Here is a 23805-nt window from a genome sequence, read left to right as displayed (position 1 = left end):
AATAAAAAAGATGATCTTAGGCCGAGTACATGGATACCAAACATGACATGCTTTAAAACTGCGCACAAACGTGCAGTAGCAACAAAATAAATGCATTTTTAAAAGCCTTTAAAAGCCTTTACAGGTTACCACTTTAGATTTACAGAGGAGGTCTACTGCAAAAATTACTGCCCTCGATCTGACCTTCGCGGCGATACCTCACATGCATGGTGCAATTGCTGTTTACGTTTGACGACAGACCGCCGTTTGTGTTCGCCTTAGCGCGAGAGCAGGGGGCGACAGGGGTGCTTTTTTTTTTTTTTTTTTTTTTTTTTCTTTATTATTTTTTTGCTTTTTTATCTTATTTTTAAACTGTTCCTTTCATTTTTTTTTTTTTTAATCATTTTTATTGTTATCTCGGGGAATGCAAATATCCCCTATGATAGCAATAGGTAGTGACAGGTACTCTTTTTTGAAAAAATTGGGGTCTATTAGACCCTAGATCTCTCCTCTGCCCTCAAAGCATCTGATGACACCAAGATCGGTGTGATAAAATGCTTCCCCAATTTCCCAATGGCGCTATTTACATCCGGCAAAATCTAAGTCATAAAATGCTTGTAGCTTCCGGTTTCTTAGGCCATAGAGATGTTTGGAGCCACTCTGGTCTCTGATCAGCTCTATGGTCAGCTGGCTGAATCACCGGCTGCATTCTCAGGTTCCCTGTTGAGACAGGAGAGCCAGAGAAAAACACGGAAGACGGTGGGGGGGGCATTCCCTCCCACGGCTTGTAAAAGCAGTCTAGAGGCTAATTAGCCACTAGGATTGCTTTTACATGAAAGCCGACCGCTGGCTGAAAAGAATGATACCAAGATGATACCTAAACCTGCAGGCATCATTCTGGTATAACCATTCAAAGTCGTGAATGGTGTACCTGAAGACAAAAAAATGGTTAACAATAAAGCACAGTAAACGGTAAAGTATAAAAAATTGCATACCTGAAAAGCAAACATGATAAAACATAATAACAATAAAACATTGCAGAATAGAATACAGTAAAAAAGAGCAGAACAAGAGAGAGAGAATAGAGAGAGAGAGAACAATAAAACGACAACTATTTTTTTTTTTTTTTATATATATTTTTTTTTTTTTTTACACTTTTTTTGTAACTGTAACTTTTATAACGGTAACCGGTTCCAGGTTCGGGTCTCTCAAAATGCGATGGCATCTTGGGAGACCCTGTGAAAGTGTGCCTAGGCTGTGCAATGCTGTACCCTACGCTAATACTCAACTAGTGTATGGTAGCGTTCAAAACATTCACCAATGCAAAGACCAGGATTGTCAGGACAGGAGGGACAATAATAGCGGGTGTCACGCCTATATTCGCGCTTGCTGCAGACACGACATCTTTTTTGGGGGTTCGTTGGGTAGGGGTACTCGGGAGGACATAAAGAAAATGCCTCTCTTGGGTAGGGGTACTCGGGAGGACATAAAAAAAATGCCTCTCATGCAGCCGACAGCATTTGGTTGGGGATGTGAATGGGGGAAGTACGGGCGCTGCAGAAGTGGTGGGTTCCCAATTAGGATTGGCGAATGCAGCAGGAAGGGCACTATGGGCACGAGGGGCCTGTGTTTGTCTTCTTGGTGGCAGCGGGACACTACTTGTGCTTGCCACCTCACCAGCTTGAACTGCACTTATGGGACTCGCCACGTCACCAAGTGTTACTGCAGTGCTGGTTTGACTACGACCGGGGTGTACTAGGCCGCTGGCGCTTGCCAGTTCAATAAAAAGATACCAAAAAAACTGTTAGCGATCGCAGGGATCAGGCCTGACTCTGCGAATGCTGCAGTTATGCGTTAAGTGTTTTGTAAGTGACAGTGATCGATCGATACTGCACTTGGGTGGGCTGGGCTGGGCGGAGGGGCAAAATGCAGGTGCTAGCAGGTATCTGGGCTGATCCCGCTAACACTGCGTTTTTGGGAACCCTAAACTGCTGGGGACGCCAGTATAGATCTGATCGGATCAGATATTGATCCGTTCAGATACTATACCACTAAGGGAGGTGTACGGTGCGTGCGTGGGTGTTAGCGGTACTGGCGCTAATCTGACGCTGCTTGGGGCTGGTGCTTGCCAGTTCACCAAAATACTACCAAAAAAACTGTTAGCGATCGCAGGGATCAGGCCTGACTCTGCGAACGCTGCAGTTATGCGTTTAGTGTTTTGTAAGTGTCAGTGATCGATCGATACTGCACTTGGGTGGGCTGGGCTGGGCCGGGCGGAGGGGCAAAACGCAGGTGCTAGCAGGTATCTGGGCTGATCCCGCTAACACTGCGTTTTTGGGAACCCTAAACTGCTGGGGACGCTAGTATAGATCTGATCGAATCAGATATTAATCCGATCAGATACTATACCACTAAGGGAGCTGTACGGTGCGTGCGTGGGTGTTAGCGCTACTGGCGCTAACCTGACGCTGCCTGGGGCTGGTGCTTGCCAGTTCACCAAAATGCTACCAAAAAAACTGTTAGCGATCGCAGGGATCAGGCCTGACTCTGCGAACGCTGCAGTTATGTGTGTTTAGTGTTTTGTAATTGACAGTGATCTGTCGATACTGCACTTGGGCTGGGCTGGGCCGGGCGGAGGGGCAAAACGCAGGTGCTAGCAGGTATCTGGGCTGATCCCGCTAACACTGTGTTTTTGGGAACCCTAAACTGCTGGGGACGCTAGTATAGATCTGATCGGATCAGATATTGATCCGATCAGATACTATACCACTAAGGGAGGCGTATGCTGCGTGCGTGGGTGTTAGCGGTACTGGCGCTAATCTGACGCTGCCTGGGGCAACGCATATCACCGCCGGGCGATCAGGGGGCTAAACCTTTATTCGGTAATAAACGGCGGGTGCCCTGACACTATAAAAAATAAACAAACTAACCAGCGTCACCCGTAACAGTTATACGGTGATCAGTGGTGAAAGGGTTAACTAGGGGGCAATCAAGGGGTTAAAACATTTATTAGGTAGTATATGGGGGTCCCTGACGCTATAAAACGCTGACAGCGAACCTAAATATTTACCTCACTAACTAGCGTCACCAGCGACACTAATACAGCGATCAGAAAAATGATCGCTTAGTGACACTGGTGACAGGGGGTGATCAAGGGGTTAAAACTTTATTAGGGGGTATCCTAGACCTACAGGGGGGTAATACTAACTGTCCCAACACTGTAACTGTCACAAACTGACACCAATGCAGTAATCAGAAAAAAAAAAAAAACTGCTGGTGTCAGTTTGTGACGGGGGGGGGGGTGATTGGGGGGGGATCGTGGGGCGATCGGGGGGGGATCGGGGTGTTTTGTGTGCCTGGCATGTTCTACTGTGTGTGTGTGTTGTGCACTCACATACCTGTCTTCTCTCCTCGGGCCGGAACGGAAATTACCGAGCCGAGGAGAGATGACATCATTTCCTTTGCTGCTGTTTAGCATACAGCAGCAAAGGAATGTTCTCATTGGCCGGCGGCGATCGCGAGGGGGGGGCCACGAACGGATGGCCTCCCCCTCATCTCCGATCGCCGTGGGAGAAAAGACGACCGCCTCGGGCACCGGGGAAGGCAAATCACGTATATGTACGTGATTTTGCCTGTCCGTGCCACCTTGCCGACGTAAATCGGCGTGAGGCGGTCGTCAAGTGGTTAACTTCCTCCATCCGAAAAGTTTACTACCATCTTTGTGGTAGTTGACAAGTTAACCAAGATGGCTCATTTCATACCTATGTTGGGGACTCCCACTGCAATAGAGACTGCACGTACCTTTATCAAAGAAGTGGTCAGGCTTCATGGGGTACCTAGCAGTATCACCTCAGATCGAGGAGTACAATTTACATCTAGATTCTGGAGGGATCTTTGCAGAACACTAAAGATCTTTAGCCTACCATACGCAAACAAATGGCCAGACAGAACGTACAAACCAAACTCTGGAGCAATACCTCCGGTGCATTTCATCTTTTGCTCAAGATGACTGGGCATCACTCCTTCCCTTGGCAGAATTTGCATAAAATAATGTGGTTCACTTGGCCACAGGACAGGCTCAATTCTTCACAAATTATGGATAATATCCAGTCTTTTTACCTGACGCCATGCCTGATTCTTCTGTTCTTACAGTCCAGGAGAGGTGGAATTCTTACAGTCAAACAACAATTTGTTGCAAGAAGCCATCGCCAAAACCTAGCAAGACAATAAAACGTTTTTTTTGTAATCTTCAATAATTTTTATTGAGGAATACAGGAGAAGAAAGACAGGAAAAGATATGTACATTTGCTTGGGGTACACACAATTCGAATAGTAACATATACAAGCTGGGTTGGGAGGGTAATGTCGGAGAATAGGGAATCTGCTTAGAACGAAACACCTCCAATATTTTGACGGGGTTACTAGTGTATGTGTCACAAGAGGTTTTTAATCTGATCGACGACTGTGGTTGGTGGATCGCCGTAAGCTGCGTGCCATAGGTGTGTCGGGTTTGTTAACTTTGATGTAGCAGATATGTTGGCGTTTACGAATGATTTTGTCCACCGAGTCAGTCAGGAATAGGTCAAAGTCTAAACAGGCTTTGTTCAATTTCGCATTAGTAGTGGCATTTGGAGTAGCTTGGAAAGCTGTGTGGCTTGCATTGAAGTTAGCCTCTAGCTGATCAAACAGGGTTTTACGGTCCCTCTTGAGGGTTGCTGCCTATTGTATTAGTCTGCCACGAATGACTGCCTTATGAGCTTCCCATAGTGTCAGGGCGGAAATATCATTCGTATCATTTATTGGGAAGTAATCTTTGAGGGCTACCTCAATCTCCAAATGGGGGAGGGATGGGCTAGCGTTGGGTAGTGTTGTCGATACACCAGGACGTGTCATGAGACCTGGGTACAGGGGAGGCTATGGTGGTGTATACTGCACAGTGGTCAGTCCATGTGAAGGGGGTGATACTAGAGGAGATAATCTCAGGGAGCATTTTGGTGGGGATAAAGATGTAGTCTATGTGCAAGAAAAAGTTGTGCAGATGGGAGTAGTGGGTGTAGCGTCTACTGGTGGGGTTCAATTCAGGAGTCTACCAGACCCATGAGTGGAGAGTAGGTGTTGAAATTTTGGTTTACCAGGGCTAGAGAGCCGGGAGGGTGGTGATTTGTCTAGGAAAGGGGAAACAGTCGCATTAGAATCACTGCATAGGATCACAGTGCCAACCTTGTGTGTTTCTACAACTTGGAGTAGATGGGACAGAAAGGTGGTCGGGCGTTTAATATAGCATAATATGACACCAACGTAATCGCAGTGTCAGAGACATAGCCCGTAAGTATGAGGTATCTACCCTCAGGATCCTTTAATTGTGAGGCAAGGGTAAATGAAAAGGGTTGATGGAAACCAATAAGGGTCCCACGTTGCTTGGTTGTGGCTGAAGCAGTGTAGAATTGTGGATAGGAGGCAGAGAGGAATTTAGGTGAGGCCTTATGGGGAGTGTTGAAGCCTTGAACATTCAAGGAGAGGATGTTTATGGGAGCCATAACATGTCTAGGTCAGTTGTTATAGCAGGGGGTCATAACTGAAGACGAAAACCTGCAACCACCGTGCGGGGAGTGAGAGGAGGGGGGAAAGAGATATAGAGTAAGAGAGCATAGCACCATCGGATAACCCTATTAGGTGTAGTCAGACTCAGTAAGCAATAACATAACAGTAGCGTGTGGGAGTGTCTCAGGGGAGTGTCGAGTGGTCCCCTAGAGGCTTCATAGCCACCGTTAGAGTCCTGCATAACTGCAGCAATGGTCTGAGGGTGGAAAGTGAGGCGGCAGGAATTTCCTAACAGGGGAACGACACCGGAGATTTATAGAAACAATACAAGTAAATAACAGTTAACTGTAACATTCAATGAAGCAGCAACATAACAGGCTCATAGAAGTAGGTTGAGACCGGGTAACCAACTGGCTGCAGACCTGTGGGGAAAAAATTGGTGGGCAAGACTAAACAATACAGTGTTGCTGTATGTTGAACCATAGGGTAAGCAGGAAAGTGGGGACTACCGAGGTGAAACCTGTTGGTGACCCCATAGGTAGAGCAGTAACCATACCCTTGACAGTCAACCAGACATCCCCAAGGGATCTGGGGGTTCTGTATGGGTACTCAGTGATCAGAGAACAGGGATGATTGTCACACAGGGCCTTATCGATCTGGCAAGGCTCATGCGTAGAATTGTGAGTTGATAGGAGGCAATTCTACAAGGGTGAGTGTAGTTACTGGTAGAGTTCCAGAAGGTGGAAGTGTCATGGTCTTGGGCTGCATGAGTGCTGCCGGCATTGGGGTGCTAAATTTCATTGAGGGAACCATGGAAGCAAACATGTACTGTGACATACTGAAGCAGAGCATGATCTCCTCCCTTCGGAGACTGAGCAGCAGGGCAGTATTCTGACATCATAGTGACCCCAAACACACCTCCAAGACGATCACTGCCTTGCTAAAGAAGCTGAGGGTAAAGGTGATGGACTATCCAAGCATGTCACCAGACCAAAGCTTATTGAGCATCTGTGGGGCATCCTCAAACCGAAGGTGGAGGAGAGCAAGGTTTCTAACATCCACCAGCTCCGTGATGTCGTCATGGAGGAGTGGAAGAGGATTCCCGTGGCAACCTGTGAAGCTCTGGTGAACTCCATGCCCAAGAGGGTTAAGGCAGTGCTGGAAAATAATGGTGGCCACAGAAAATATTGACACTTTGGGCCCAGTTTGGACATTTTCACTTAGGGGTATACTCACTTTTGTTTTAGACATTAATGGCCGTGTGTTGAATTATTTTGAGAGGACAGCAAATTTACCTGTTATACAAGCTGTACCTTCACTACTTTACATTGTAGCAAAGTGTCATTTCTTCAGTGTTGTCACATGAAAAGATATAATAAAATATTTACAAAAATGTGAGCGGTGTATTAACTTTTGTGAGATACTGTATTTGCAAATTGATCAGTTATGATGTTCTGACAGTCCCATTTCCTGAGGCCCTAAAATGCAAGTTCAGTACACATACCCCCAAAATGACCCCTGTTTGGAAAGAAGACAGGCCAAAGTATTTATTAAAAGGCATGGTGAGTTTTTTGCCAAAATTTTTCAGAGAATGATAACAGTAAAATTAACTTAGTTTTTTTATTCACAAAATTGTCATTTTAACATGTTAAACCTAATAAACAGCATAGACATACTTGCAATTTCACCATAAACCACATTCCACTACTTTTCCCAAGTATGGCGATACCACATGTGTGAGATGCCATTAACTGAATAACCTGCCTGCTTAATCAAACTCAAACTATCTCTCTGTCCATGCCAACAACACTACACACGGCCGCTATGTAAGCAGCCTTATATACTGTGGGGCGTGGACTTAGTCCCCCTGAGCCATGATTGGCCAAAGGCACCCTGCCTTTGGCCAATTATGGCTCTCTCAGCAGAACGCACTGTGATTGGCCAAAGAATGCAGGTCAGGTGCATGCGTTGGCCAATCATCATACAGCAATGCACTGTGATCTCTCAGTGCATTATGGGACGTTTTGCAGCTCTCCAATTACCCGCGAATGCCACATAATGTTCGATGTTCGGCGAAGGGGCGAACACCTGATGTTCAAGTAGAACTTATGTTCGACCCAAACATCGAGCTCATCCCTAAAGGACAGTATTATTCTACACAGTTTGGGGTAATTTGCAAACACAGAAATGTTTTTTTTTAATGCCAAACTTTGCCATTTATAAATGGGTTAAAAAAGATCCCATCACTGAACCTTGGGGTACACCACTAATAACCTTAAGCCATTCAGAGTAAGAATCATTAACCACTTGCCAACCAGCTCACATACTGTGGCAGGTTGGCAGCGCTGCCCGAATCGACGTAACTGTACAGCGGCTTTGCGCAGGAGTAGTTGCCGGTGGCGCGCTCTTGCTCCCACAGCATGCATTCAGCGCAGCATGCGGTTGGGGTGGACTCGATGTCCACCGGCAACACGCGATCGCCTAGTACAGCGGCAGAACAGGGATCTGCCAGTGTAAACAAACGGATCCCCGTTGTGACAGGAAACATGTCAGATATCTTCTGTTCTCAGTGATCGGGAACAGTGATCTCTGTCATGTCCCAGTGAGCCCATCCCCCCTACAGTTAGAACACACCTAGGGAACACACTTAACTTCTTCCCTGCCAGTGTCATTTTTACATTGACCAGTGCATTTTATAGCACTGATCAATTTAATAATGTCACTGATCCCTAAAACGTGTAATTTCGGGTCAGATTTGTCTGCCACAATGTTGCAGTCTCGCTAAAAATCGCAGATCTCCACCAATAGTAGTAAAAACAATAAAAAAATAAATAAAAGTCCCTAAATCTATCACATAGTTTGTACATGTGATAACATCTGCGCAAACCAATCAATATACGCCTATTGCAATTTTTTTTACCAAAAATATGTAGAAGAATATATATCGGCCTAAACTGATGAATAAATGTTTTTTTTTATATTTTTTTTGGATATGTATTATAGCAAAAAGTATAGCTCTTTGTTTATAAAGCAAAAAAATAAAAACTGCAGAGGTGATCAAATACCACCAAAAGAAAGCTCTATTTGTGGTAAAAAAATGGACGTCAAATTTGTTTGGGTACAGCGTCGCATGACCATGCAATTGTCAATTAAATCGACGCAGTGTTGTATAGCAAAAAATGGCCTGGTCATTAAGGGGGCAAATCGTTCTGGTCCTTAAGTGGTTAATCACTGCTATCTGAATACAAACTTTTAGCCAGTTTTCTATCTACTTACAAACTAAATTTTAAATTTTAAAGTCTATACTTACCCGTGTATTGGGAACTGTGTCAAATGAAAGTGTGAAAGTTATAGAGTCTACAAATTATGGTATATATATTTGAAAAAGTAATAATCCTGATGTACTGACTGCCCATCTTATATCTTGGGCCCTAAAATGTCATAACATAATAAATACCCCCCAAATGAAACCTTTTTGGAAAGAGACATTGCAAGATATGACATTTAGTAAGAGGCATGTGAGCTTTTTGAAGTTGTAATTTTTGTCACAATCTTCAAATGAAGAAATTAAATAAAATTTGTTTTTGTTTTATGTCTCACACATGGGATAGGCATACTTATAATTACCCCCAAAAACACATTCTTCTATGCCTCCTGAGTATGAGGATACCACATGTGTGGGACGTTTTCACAGCCTAGATGCATAGAGGGGCCAAAATCTAAGGAGCACATTAGGGCTTTCAAGGAGTATAAATTTCACATATATTTATTTAATCTAATCTCTTGACTACCAAATACATGTTTGGAGGCCCTGGAGCACCAGGACAGTGGAAACACCCACAAAATTACCCCATTTTGGAAAGCAAACACTCCAAGGTATTTTCTAAGAGGCATAAGGAGTATTTTGAAAATAACATTTCTTGCAACAAAGTTTTGAAAAATGCAGCATGAAAATGAAAGTTAATTGGGTATATGGGTATACTTAGAATTACTAACACAGAACTCAAAACACATTCTGGAACTCCTTATGATTATGGTGATACCACGTGTGTGAGACTTTTTCAGTGCCTGTAGTGATTATGTACCAGATATTATATCTTGTGTATCACACAAATCAACCAACTGTTTTAAAAGCAATGTACTGTAATGGTCACCTCGGTACAAGAGGTCAGGGGATATAGCTTAGTGTAGCGTCATCTATAGCAGTCCATATTTCTATAAGCCAAGCAAGCCTAACCTACTGGTACAAAATTGCCCCCAGAAACAACAAAAGAGTTCCTGTGGTTCCAGGAGTACAGTTGTCTGCAGGAGATGACTATCAAAGGAGTCTTGCAGGAATATAGTACAGATGGGTCAGTTCAGGTGCAGGCAGAGACAGTGATGCATAGCGTAACCCTCAAACACAGTGATACATATGTGAAAATTTGCAATCAACAGTAAATTGTTGCAATTAGAACATAAACCAAATAATATCCATATGTGGATACATTAACAAAAGAAGAACAGTTTGTAAATGAAATTCTTGTGATGTTAACACAGTCCCAAACAAACACCAAAGTGCTCCCAAATGATGGAAAATCTATAGACAGGAATATAGGTGTCACTCATGCCTCCAGGGTTTAATTCTTTGGCAATGACAAACTTTCCTCTCTCACTCCAGAATATGGCTTATAGATCAGTAAGGTCAACGGTCATACACTGGTCACCATCAAGGGTTAATCTTTAGATGTTGGAAGGCTCTCTATTTTTACTACCTCCATGCCAGGGGATGCATTCATGGGAAGCGAAAAAGGGAAATCACTAGTGCTTTCCATTTTAAATGGTTTTACTACTAGGAATAAAAATGCACTTACAAGATAAGGCACATATTAGTGCTGACAGGAGTGCTTGATTCTAGGTACACTGGTTTGGTGACACTGTGGCTGATGTGGTGGTGATCAGAGGACTGTGACTGGCTACACAATTAGGGTTCATTCACAGATGAGGTTGGGGGGGTGGTAAAACTTTGTGGTTGAGCCGCGGTTTTACCACCTCTCAACCACTAACTCCTTTAGCGTCAGAGGCAGCGCCTGGGGGTGTACACCTGCCCTGGCTGTGATGCTTTTCTTCGCAGCTGTGGAAGGAATTACACCCCCTGTACACCCTCTTCAGAGAGCATCACACATGTGAAGAAGTCCGGGACACTGACTGCTGTGGGGGTGATCAAAGACACTGCAACTGGGGTGGCAATGATTAGGGACAATATGACTGGTGTGGCAGTGATCAGGGACACTGTAATTGGTTTGAAAAATATTGAGGACACTGTTACTTGTTTGGCAGTGATTAGGGACAATATGACTGTTGTAGTGGTGATCAGGGACACTGTAACTAGTATGGTGGTGAAAAGGGACAATATGACTGGTATGGTGGTGACAAGGAACACTGCGCCTGGCACGGCGGTAATTAAGGAAACTAACTGGTGACATTATGTAAAACAAAATATATACAGCATATATATATATTTTTTACATACTGTCACCAGAGTAGTGCATTGTCACCATAATGACACTGTACTACTCTGGAAAGCGATCAGAATTTTTTTTTCCTACATTATGATTATGATTGCTAATTACAATGATGATCACTGTAAAAGCAAATATTTTTATTGTCATGAATGGCTTTTATTCATGACTCATTGTTTATTATTGTGATTGCTGCGATTGGCTACAGCTATCAAATGGTACAGGGCTGCTGTGATTGGCCCTGTACTATGTGATCACTGTATCCAATCACAGAGATCACAATAGTAAGCAGTGCTTTCATGAAGAGAAGCCATTCATAATAGTTGTTTACTTGTAATCACTATGATAGGTTAGTCTTTACATGGTACCTCAGCCAATCACAACAGCTTGGTACTGAGCACCATGATCGCGTGATCATAGATCGTGTCACTGCATGCTGTGGGGGTGTGAGCATGAGACATGTGAATAAGAGGATGTACCCCTCCTGGAATAACAGAGCACCCACCTGGCCATTTATCTACATAGGCCGGGCAGGAAGTAGTTAAATAAAGACACCACATTGGCCTTGCACAATCTAGTGGTACCAAGCCAACCTTAAAAAATCTCTAATGCTGCGTACACATGGTCTGACTTTTCGACCGGACTTGTCCGACGGACGCCGACGGACCAAATCCGGCGGACAATCCGATCGTGTGTGGGCTTCACGGGACCTTCAGCAGACTTTTCCAGTCACAAATCTGACGGACTTTAGATTTGGAACATGCTTCAAATCTTTACGTCGTAACTCCGCCGGACCCAGAAATCCGCTCGTCTGTATGCTAGTCCGACGGACAAAAACCCACGCTAGGGCAGCTATTGGCTACTGGCTATCAACTTCCTTATTTTAGTCCGGTGTACTTCATCACCTACGAATCCGTCGGACTTTGGTGTGATCGTGTGTAGGCAAGTCCGGTCGTTAGAAAATCTGTTGAAAGTCTGCCAAAAGTCTGTCGAAAGTCTGTCGGACGGGCTGTCGGACTTTTGTAGCTGAAAAGTCCAACCGTGTGTACGCGGCATAAGAATTAGAAGCAATGGCTTTGAAAATTGAGTACTGTCCGTGATACTTTTTTTATTTGCACTAACATACAATTTTTCAGGACAAGCTTTCGGGGTATGTCCCCTTCTTCAAGGTCCAAGCAGTACTGATTCACACATTTTTAAGCAGAATGTTAAAGAAAAAAAGGAAAAAAAAAAAAAAAAGAAAACAAAACACATACAAATCAATGGTAATAAAGATAGCAGCAGAGTTAGTGAGATAAGACAGAGGGAGAGCTAGGAGGGAATGCAAGGGGGGGAAATACTAATCACAGAGCGGTCGTAAAACTTTAGCATAATGTGTAAGGAAACCAATGTCTAAATTCAGGCCATTATTCTTTGTGTCAAAAAGAAGTATCATTCTTAGTTCAAACGTTTTCCTTTCCTGGATAGTTCTGAAATTCCCTTTAAGAACTAAGACATTGAGGTCTTCTATAGTGTGGTCCGATTGTGAGAAATGATGTCCCACAGGTGTGCATAAACTGTCTTCTTTATGTTCTTTGATGGTATGTCTGTGCAAATTCATCCTCACTTGCAACTTCTGTCCTGTTTCACCAACATAAGATCCTTTGCTGCACCTTTTGCATTGGATGAGGTACACAACATTACTTGAGGTACAGCTGTAAGATCCCATGATATAGAAGGTCCCATTTGTGTGTGTAACACTTTTGGATAGATTTATCTGGTTGCATAGTTTGCAGCGTTTTTTATTGCAGGGTTTGCAACCATTATTTTTGACTTCATAATCAGAGTGAAGTTTCCTGCTGATTAGTTTGTGTCTGAGGTTGGGTGGTTGTCTGAAAGCCAATAATGGGGGTTGTTGGAATATTCCTTTCAGAGTTTCATCCTCTGTTATAATGGGTTGTAAATCTTTAATTATCTTTTTGATCCCTTCAAGTGCTGGGTTGTATGTGGTCACTAGAGGTACTCGGTTATTTGTTTTTTTCTCTGTGTATTGGAGGAGATTTTCTCTTCAGGTTTTCAAGGCTGTGTTTATGCTGTTGTTTATGGTTTTGTCTTTGTAACCTTTCTTATGGAAGGAGTCTGCCAGTGTTCTGAGATGTTTATCTCTGTCTTCTGGGTCTGAACAAATTCGGTGGTATCTGATGGCCTGGCTGTGTATGATGGCCCGTTTGGTGTGTTGGGGGTGAAAACTGGAACTATGAAGATAGCTGCATCGGTCAGTCGGTTTTCTGTATATTGACGTGTGTAGCTTGTCATCCCTGATGTATACTGTAGTGTCCAGGAAGTTGACATGTGTGTTCGAATAGTCCATTTTTAGTTTGATAGATGGGTGAAAAGTGTTGATCAATGAAAAGAATTGGTTTAGATTTTCTTCACCTTCAGTCCATATCATGAATATATCATCAATATAGCGATAATATCTGTATGGCTTTTGTTGTATGCTGTTCAGAAATTTGTCCTCCAGGTCAGCCATAAATAAATTTGCATATTGGGGTGCCATTTTGCTTCCCATAGCAGTACCCATACACTGGAGATAGATGTCATTATTGAAAGTGAAGTAGTTGTGTGTAAGAATGAATTCAATGAGCCGTGTCACATCCTCAGCAGTGTATTTGTGATCTGGTGAGGATGATAAGAATCTGTGACATGCCGCCAACCCATCCTTGTGAGGGATGTTACTGTACAGAGATTCTACATCCATAGTGACTAGAAGAGTATTAGGTGGTAATTGTTGTATATTGTTAAGCTTGTTCAGAAAATCAGTGGTGTCTTGCAGGAAACTTGCAGTGTTCATGACTAAAGGTTTTAACATGTTTTCTACAAGGCCTGAGATATGTTCAGTAAGTGTATTCATACCTGTTATAATGGGTCTGCCTGGATTTCCTGGCTTGTGGATCTTGGGCAGCATGTAGAAGTCTCCCATTTCTGGATTATCCGGAATTGCATTGATGAGTTCTGAATGTAGGTGGCTTGGCATTGTCGCAATGAGACCTTTTAATTGCTTAGTAAAATCCTGGGTCGGATCATAATCCAGTTTTTTGTAGTAAGTAGTATTTGCCAGCTGCCTCTGGCCCTCTTGTATATATTTGTCTGTATCCATCACAACGACTGCTCCCCCTTTATCTGCTGGTTTGATGGTTATGGCCTGATTATTGCGCAGATCATGTACAGCTCTTCGCTCCAGTGGCGAAAGGTTGTATAATGTTTTCTTTTGCTGGGTGGATATCAGGGATGTAACTCGCAGCCTGAAGCTGTCAATATAGGTATCCAGTTTGGGGTTGCGTCCTTGTGGAGGTGTGAAGTTGCTGTTCTTTTTCCTTTTGTAACCATCTATTGTCCTAGGATTCCTTTCCTTACTGTCAAAATATTCTTTGAGCCTTAGTCTCCTAAAGAATTCCTCCATATCTGACCATACCTGTAATTTATCCAATTTGGTGGTTGGGCAGAATGTGAGGCCTTTGGAGAGGACTGTTGTTTCTGGTGTAGTAAGTTGATGATTTGACAAATTTATTATTCCGAGTTCATCTGTTATTATTCCGAGTTCCTCTGTTATATCCACATTTTCTGTAAAGTCAGCATTTACACAAAGGATACCTTGGGATTCTGGATTGGCTACAACAAATCAAGCAATGGCTTTGAAACAGAAAAGCTTGACTCTTTAAAGATACGTGCGTGTAAGCCATTTTTTCAATGTGCTTTACTTTGTCTAAATATTTCTGGACCTTTAAATTTTGAGCCATTGTAGTTCCTTTGGGACTATGTCAATACTATCCCCATTATGGACTTGAGTTACCCCATTTTTCTTTCTATATATACAGAGCTGAAAAAGAGATTTCATCAATTTGCTTTCTCTTTGTCCCCAGTCAACAACGCAGAGTTATCTTGTGAGTGTGAGTGATGCAATTTCCGTGCATGAAGGGAATTTGATGGGAAACATATCCACAACATTATGCATTAATATGTTTGCAAATCCCAAGTATAATACAGTATCTCAAAAAGTTTGTACGCCCCTCACATTTTTGTAAATATTTTATTATATCTTTTCATGTGACAACACTGAAGAAATTACACTTTGCTACAAAGTAAAGTAGTGAGTGTACTGCTTGTATAACAGTGTACATTTGCTGTCACCTCAAAATAACTCAACATACAGCCATTAATGTCTATACCGCTGGCAACAAAAGTGAGTACACTCCTAAGCGAAAATGTCCAAACTGGACCCAAAGTGTCAATATTTTGTGTGGCCACCATTATTTTCCAGCACTGCCTTAACGTTCTTGGGCAAGGAGTTCACCAGAGCTTCACAGGTTGCCACTGGAGTCCCCTTCCACTCCTCCATGATGACATCACAGAACTGGTGGATGTTAGAGACCTTGGGCTCCTTCCGTTTAAGGATGCGCCACAGATGCGCAATAAGGTTTAGGTCTGGAGACATGCTTGGCCAGTCCATCACCTTTACCCTCAGCTTCTTTAGCAAGGCAGTGGTCATCTTGGATGTGTGTTTGGGGTTGTTAACATGTTGGAATACTGTCCTGCGGCCTCCTCTCCAAAGGGAGGGGATCGTGCTCTGCATCAATATGTCACAGTACATGTTGGCAAGACACACTTTTCTTTGTATTCCTCACCTGGTTGCCACCATAAACGCTTGACATCATCTGAACCAAATAAGTTTATCTTGGTCTCATCAGACCACAGGACATGGTTCCAGTAATCCATGTCCTTAGTCAGCTTGTCTTCAGCAAACTGCGGGCTTCCTTGTGCATCATCTTTAGAAGAGCCTATTTTCTGGGACAACAGCCATGCAAACTAATTTGATGTGGTGTGCAGTGTATAGTCTGAGCACTGACAGGCTTAACCACTCAGCCCCTTCAACCTCTGCAGCAATGCTGACAGCACTCATACATCTATTTCCCAAAGACAACCTCTGGATATGACGCTAAGCACGTTCACTCATCTTCTTTGGTCGACCATTTCAAGGCCTATTCTGAGTGGAATATGTCCTGTTAAACTGCTGTATGGTCTTGGCCACTGTGCTGCAGCTCAGTTTCAGGGTCTTGGCCATCTTCTTATAGCCTAGGCCATCTTTATGTAGAGCAAAAATACTTTTTTTCAGATCCTCAGAGAGTTCTTTGCCATGAGGTGCCATGTTGAACTGCCAGTGACCAGAATGAGAGAGCGAGAACACCAAAATTAACACACCTGCTCCCAATTCACACCTGAGAACTTGTAACACTAATGAGTCACATGGCACTAGGGAGAGAAAATGGCTAACTGGGCCCATTTTGGACATTTTCACTTAGGGGTGTACTCACTTTTGTTGCCAGCGGTTTAGATATTAACGGCTGTGTGTTGAGTTATTTTGAGGGGACAACAAATTCACACTGTTATACAAGCTGTACACTCACTACTTTACATTGTAGCGAAGTGTAATTTCTTCAGTGTTGTCAAAGTTATAATAAACTGTTTACAAAAATGTGAGGGGTGTAATATCTTTTGTGAGATACTGTATATCCAAAGCCACTCCTTTATCTAAGTTTTTTCTTAATGTGGAATACCAGTCAAAATTGAAATTTTATCCATGATTAGTACGTTAAATCTGTTTAACTTTAAAATGATGCATTTTCAGGCTAGCTGATTATCAGATTAAACTTTCTAAGCTAGACATAGACAATTAGCTGCCTTCTATTCTTTACTAACAAACAGTTTGTCTATTCAGCTGAATTTTCCACTTAGCTATCATGCACTTCCTGAAACCGTTGTAGGTCTTTCTTAGAGTAAACGAGCCTAGGTTTCATTAAACCCACCCCTCACCTACCCAGTCCCACCCCCCATCTCTCCCAGCCTTCAGCAAACTGTGCAGAAGCACCTCCATTCTTCCTAGCCACCCTTTTGGCTTGGAGCTTTGAGAAATAGAGCATTGTAAGTCTTTAATGCTGCTCATGCCATGTGCCTACACTAACACATGTCATACACACTACAAGATGTAATACAGTGCATTATACTCCAGACTTTGTGTTAGACATTACAAAATGTGATGCAGTGCATTATACTGCTGACCTTGTATTAGAACTACAAGATGTAATACAGGGAGGGGTTGATTTACTAAAACTGCAGTGCAAAATCTAGTGTAGCGCTGCAAAGAAACCAATTTGCTTCCAGGTTGTTTTAATTGTCAAAGCTTAATTGAACAAGCTGAATTTAGAAGCTGATTGGCTACCATGCACAGCTGCACCAGATTTTGCACTTCACAGTTTTAGTAAATCAACCCCACAGTGCATTATACTGCCGATCTTGTGTTAGAACTACAAGATGCCATACAGAGCATTATAAACAGACCTTGTGTTAGGCTCGATTCACACCTATGCATGTTGCTTTTGAGCGTTTTTGGAGGTTTTTTTTTCATGCTTGGCACGTTTTTGAGCAGCGTTTTTGTAGCGTTTTTGCAGCGTTTTTGCTGCGATTTGCGTTTTGCGTTTTTTTTTTTTTTTTTCATTTTTTTTTACAGTCTTAAAAAAAAATTACAAAAAAAAAAAACGGCAAAAACGCACCAAAAACGCACCAAAAACGCTGCAAAAACGCTGCAAAAACGGTGCACTTGCGTTTTTGATGCTTGTCCATTGAAATCCATTACATGCAAAACGCTGCTTTTTGCATGAAAAAAAGTCCCCGACCCTTTCCAAAAACGCAGAGATACAAAAAGGCATTGATGTGAACATGTTCCATAGGAACCCATGTTAAAAAATTCCCATGCATTTCTGCAAAATGCATCAAAAAACGCGCTAGTGTGAATGGAGCCTTAGACACTACAAGATGGAATACAGAGCATTATACTGCAGACTTTGTGTTAGACACTACAATGTTGAATTGTGTGTTTTTTTCAGCTTACTGTGCAGGTAACACACAGTAAAAGGAAGAATCATGCAGGGTTTTCTGTTTACTGTGCATTAAATGCCTAGGCAAAAGAGGAATCATTTGTGATTTTCTGCTTACTGTGTGTTACAGGAACAGTCAATGGCAGAATCATGTTGTGTTTTCTGCTTACTGTGCATTACAAGTGCATTCAAAGAATGAATCATGTGTCGTTTTCTGTTTACTGCGTGTTACACACACAGTCAAAGGTAGAATCATGTGGTGTTAGAAATTACAGTCAAAGGAGGAATTATGTGGGGCTTTCTGCATGTTATACGCACAGTAAAATGATTAATTATGTGAGGTTTTCTGTTTACTGTGCCTTACACACGCAGTAAAAGATGGAATCATGCGGTGTTAGGAATCGTGTTGTTTTCTGCTTACTGTGCATTGCAAGCGCAGGCAAGGGGTCCCCTAGATGTCTGCCAAGCATGAATGAGTAGGGGTACGAAGTACCCTTTGATGTTAACATGTTCAGCTTGCCTGCTGAACTGGCCTAGCCATGGGCAGCTTTACAGAAAACATTTTGTTAGCAAATTGAGAAAGAAAAGACAGTTTAAAAAAAATAGGAATGCTGAAAATTTTTAAGCATAAGGTTCTGTTTTTACACATTTTTGGCATGTATGTTTGTAAATGCATTTATTATTTTGAAAAAAAAGATCAAATTTTGTTTTCTCATATATAAAAAAAGACAATACATCCTGCTTTTCAAATGTGTATAAATACAAATCATATCACAAATACAGTATCTAAAAGTAGAGAATATACGACTTTTATAAATAACTTCTTCCAACAAATGGTGGACACAAAAATCAGCTGTCTTCAGTTCCTCTACATGAAAATAGAGTTGTTAGCCTCCACAGGATAATACTTAGCAATGGAAAACCATCAGAAATCTGGAGTACTATGTGGTAAAGGCTATTTACAACCAGTTTTGTTTCATCATTAAAGGTTTCAGAATGCAGTATTTCCTGTTCCTTTATTTGCTGAAGAAGATTTTCCAACAAGGAACATACCAATGAGATGTTCTCATACTTGGTAATGTCATAATTTTCCTGCCCCTGTATCAATAAAGTAAAAAGAAGAAAAAGAAATAAGTTAGACAACTTAAAAGAGATCTAAACTCAATAACTAAAATTCCATGTAAGTTTGAACATGTTAATGTAATTTCAAAAGCATTTTTTAGACTTATTTAGTCTGCAACGTTCAATTACTGTAAATGGTGATATGCGATAAAGGTCCTTGTTTAGGCACTTTTCCTTATGGGTTGACAACTCCCTCACAAACGTTTTTCTACATTGTCACCATGTTACAAGTGTTTTAGATGGAAACTAAAGTGGCTATAGCTACACACATTAAACCAGCATGTTCCACCAATGGCACCTTCAGGAAGTCACTTCTGAGCAAAAATGCGCAGCCACTGATGAAAGGTGTGCACATGGACAGGAAGTGGCTGCAATGAGGCTGGAAGAGATCAGCAGCGCTGAGATGCACATAAACAAAAGTTAAAAAAGATGCATCAAACAATTAATTGCGAAGCTGTAAAAATAAATTTGAAAAAACACTAAGATTCAATATACTAAAGATTAATTCCAAATCTCCATCAGTGCTTTCATACTAGTGAACTTGTGCAAGTAAAATTAATTAAAAAACATTCATACTATTGAAGCGCACTAACCCCGTAGGAGCTGCTGGGTAGTTCGTTCCTTTTCGCCAGTGTGATTCTATTACCCCCCACTCCCTTGCATTGATGACACCGCAGACAGTCTTGAACAAATAACATGAACTTTATTCTTTCCATTTGTAATAAGGCAGAAAGAATGTGAATAAATCCTCCAGAAATATGAGCTGCCTTCTTAACTTGGTTCCTGTAATGGTCTGCAAATCTTCTCCCTCCTGTTTACTACTACTTCCCAACCGCACAGCATCTCCAATTTAAGTCCTAAGAACAATACTCTGAATAGAGTTCTTAGACAGACTGTTAGGATTTCTCCCAGGTGATCCTCAGCACCCTCAGTCTTTGGAAATACTGTTCCCCTGGGTTTGCACTCACGTGTACATTTGAGCGACCATCCATGTTTGCCAAAAAAGGGCCCTCTCCCAGTTCTTCTTCGGTTGGTAATAGTAGCCTCTCCTTTTTAGAAATTGCAGATTCCCACAGTTATCTCCTCCAGTTAAGGCATGTTCCTCTCCCCGTGGGGGGGAGTTCTTAAACTGCACCAGCTTCTACATACTGTCTTCCTCTGCTGTTCTCTTCCCATCAGCCCGCCCCTGGAGCATGTGACCCACAGTTTATATAGGCCTGTAAGCCCCTGCCAATACAAATTAATGATAGGCCCAGGGTGACCCATACAACTAACTACATCCTGTTTCAAATCAACCTGTCCTCCAGCACCTCTCACTGGTCAAACAAGGCGTCACTTTTGACAGAATGCAGGTGGTCACACCCCCAATTCTACTCTGTCATTCCTCCCCACCAAAATAAACCCAGCCAGGCTTAAACCAAACAAGGTAATGCCTGAAATTTTCACCTAACTCTATCCCTCACTAACTATCTAGCACACACCTAAGTAGGTGGGCGCTACACTATTAAAAAATTATAAAGTTCAATTCAATAAAGTGTTTTGTGATAAATTTCAAAGTGCAATCTTCACATTTATCAGTGTTCACACTGTACTCCATACTCTATGTCCTTTATTAGCAACTCACCAAAGATACGTGCTTCTCTAACTAAAGATCAGCATTACACAAATGTTCTTTTTCCCCAGGTTGCTGTGCAGATTCTCACCCAGACATTAAAGTAATGTCTGGCTGACAAAACTTTTTTTTTCAGTTTTGGATAGATTGGAGATCATCCTCTCTATTTGTCCTGTATACCATTATCATTGAAAGTGAAATTAAATCAAAAACCCACGGTTTCAGTTGTCCCCAGATAAGTAATAAAGGGGAAATTTTCCTGTTTGCAGAAGCTTTTATTTGGAAGATCAAAAGTTAATTTTCAATACAGTGAAGGAGATATCATTCAGTAATACAACGTTGTACATTGGTTATACAATAAGTGGTATCAATTCCTTTGGATTTCAAATTGTGTTATAGGCACAACATATATGATAAGAAAACATCGTAGTGTTAAAAGAAGATATGTAGCAGATAGTAATATAAGAATAATGGTGTGATTGTAATTGATTTTACATTAAAGATGCATCTCATGTTTGTAAATAATCATGGTAAATTCGAATAAAACCATTTTTTGTTGAAAATGTGCATACTATCGTATAAAGTATGGTGAATTCTTTCAGACAATTTTAGCATTTCCATCCTGGACAAAACCTGAGACCACAGAAGGTTGTTTGATCTCCAATTAAATGCAATCATCAGGGATGTGCAAACGGTTCAGCCCGAGCATAAGTTCGGGCTGAACTTTCGTTGTTTGATCGTTCGGAGAACAGTCGAACAAACAGGTCGGTCGACCGTTTGTTTGGCCCCCCATTGCGGCGCTGAACAGTGCATTGCAAGCCCCGATTGGTTGAAGCAGTGAAAGCTTCAGCCAATCAGGGCTCAGAGCACTGTCAGAGTTATGATTGGACACTGTGATCATGACTTTATCCAATCATGGCTCATTCCCACCCCACAGCATAAAATTATTCTTTCAATGGCAGCCATTTTCAGTGTGATTTTGGCATGGAGAGAGATAGGACAGGGCTCTGTTCAGTGCTATTAGTTAGTTAGTGTGCTATATTGTGCTATTTTGCTGGGTAGAATATTAGTTTAGTGTCAGTCTAGAGATAGTGTAATGCCGTGTACACACAAGCGGTTTTGTCATTGGAATAAACTCTGAAGGTTTCTCCGACGGAAATCCGCTCAAGCGGTCTTGCACGGTCACACCAAAGTCCGACCGTCAAGAACGCGGTGACGTACAACACGTAGGATGGGACTAGAAAAAGGAAGTGCAATAGCTAGCACGCCACCCTTTGGGCTCCTTCTGCTAATCTCGTGTTTATCTCGTGTTAGTAGAAGTTTGGTGAGAGACGATTTGCGCTTTTCAGCTTTCGTGCTTTTCAGCTTTCGTGCTTTTCAGTCCGTTACTGCTCTTCAGTTTGTGCTTGTGGGTTTGTATCTGCTTTTCAGAGCATGTAGACAGTTCGCATCTGTTTTTTCAGTGTGTTCTTGTCCACTCCTTTCTGATTTTCAGCTCGCTCTTCACAGGCCTTGCTGTTCTTCAGTGCGTTATGTTAGTTCGTTCTGACCAGCCAACTGTTTTGAAGCCATGTTGCGGGTATGTACTCATCGTAGAGTTCCTGCTGTGTGGGGACTTGGTGTTGGGGTTCATTCTTTGACCCAAGCCCAGTCCATGAACAGGGGGGGGGGGAGTTCATGGACCAAGAATTGGTTACTCCAGTGTGACCAATTCTCTCATATGCCTTTGCTTTGTGAGATCCAGGAGAATAATCCTGATGATTTCAGGAACTTTCTCAGGATGACGGACCCCGTTTTTCACCATCTGTTGGCTTTGCTGACCCCTAATATTAATTGCAGGATACCTGCATGAGGCAAGCCATCACTCCGGAGCAGAGGCTAGTCGCCATGATGTGATACTGGGAGAAGCCTGCAGGACCTCAAGTTATCAACAGGCATCTCCCCCCCAGGCTCTGGGAATCATTATCCCAGAGACCTGTTCTGCTAGTATTCAGGTCCTGCAGAAGGACTATATTAAGGTAAGTTTTCTCCTTTAACATCACATTCTATTGTATTTAATGTTTGCTAATGTATTGTATTTCTTTCATCATTCCCTAATTACCATGATTGTAATATGCTGTGAATGTCCCCTTTGTCCTCATGCATGCTGTAATCTTTTAATGCTCCTTCATGCATATTTGCCTTCACTAACCTCCCTAGCATGCTGGGCCCATATACACCTAGCCTAGTTACTTAACAATGTATTTTGTCAGCTCCATTGTAGTGCTTTACCCCAAACACCCCCTAAAATGTGTACAAATGTTTTATTGTTGTCCTTAAATTCAGGCAGCATGCCATAGGCTTTTTTTGGGGGGCCCAAACTCATCTCGAACCCTTCCCCCCTAAAATTTTTACAATAGGCCATCAGAGGGGGGAAGTAATCTGATAAGTGGGCCTTATATTTTTGTCTTTAAATACTCCTAAAAATAATTGTTATACTGATGTTGGCCAAGAATGTTTGTGTCTAATCTGCTTGCAATGTTATGTGGAAAAGTACTAATATATTTTTTTCTGTTTTGACTCCACGGTTTTCCTCAACGCCACAGGAATGGCAGACTGTGGCCTCCTATTTTGCCGACCGTTGGGACTTCCCCAACTGTGGAGGGGCTATAGATGGGAAGCACTTCCACATCGTGCCACCACCCCATTCGGGGTCTTACTATTATAACTATAAGGGGTTTAATAGTATAGTGTTAATGGAGGTGGTGGGTGTCGGTACAATATGAGTTCCTCTATGTGGACATGGGGAAGAATGGCCGGATGGAGGATGGAGGAGTCTTCGCCCAGGCGGAGTTTTACCAACGTTTCCAGACTGGTGGCCGGGGATTGCCACCTGATGCGGACAATGTTGAAGGACTCCCGTTCGTCTTTCTTGCTGATGAAGCGTTCGGTCTGGGCGAGCACCTGATGAGGTCATTCCCCCAGAGGACCCTCACCCCGGAGTGGAGGGTTTTTAACTACCGGCTGGCCAGAGCCAGAAGAGTCATTGAGAATGCATTCGGGATAATGGCCAGCCTGTTCCGCTTGTTTCTGACAGCGATACACATGTACTAGTACTAATACTTTTCCACATAACAAAATCAACCACATCATCTTATCC

The 23805-nt window shown here is 42.4% G+C and overlaps 1 protein-coding gene across 1 annotated transcript in view; it reads right to left on the bottom strand.

Annotated features, from left to right (window-relative positions):
- Positions 1-18781: 18781 nt before the first annotated feature.
- The window catches only part of MEI4 (meiotic double-stranded break formation protein 4), a 364267-nt gene continuing 359243 nt past the window's right edge, over positions 18782-23805 (bottom strand). Inside the window, exon 4 of the mRNA XM_073626838.1 lies at positions 18782-19030. Coding sequence (XP_073482939.1) covers positions 18782-19030 — 249 coding nt within the window. The remainder of the gene's footprint in view (positions 19031-23805) is intronic.

This window comes from Aquarana catesbeiana, linkage group LG04 (genome assembly GCF_042186555.1).
Source record: "Aquarana catesbeiana isolate 2022-GZ linkage group LG04, ASM4218655v1, whole genome shotgun sequence".
In the NCBI taxonomy this organism is placed as follows: Eukaryota; Metazoa; Chordata; class Amphibia; order Anura; family Ranidae; genus Aquarana; species Aquarana catesbeiana.
The sequence above is the reverse complement of the archived record's forward strand: the minus strand, read 5'-3'. Positions and strand labels throughout refer to the sequence as shown.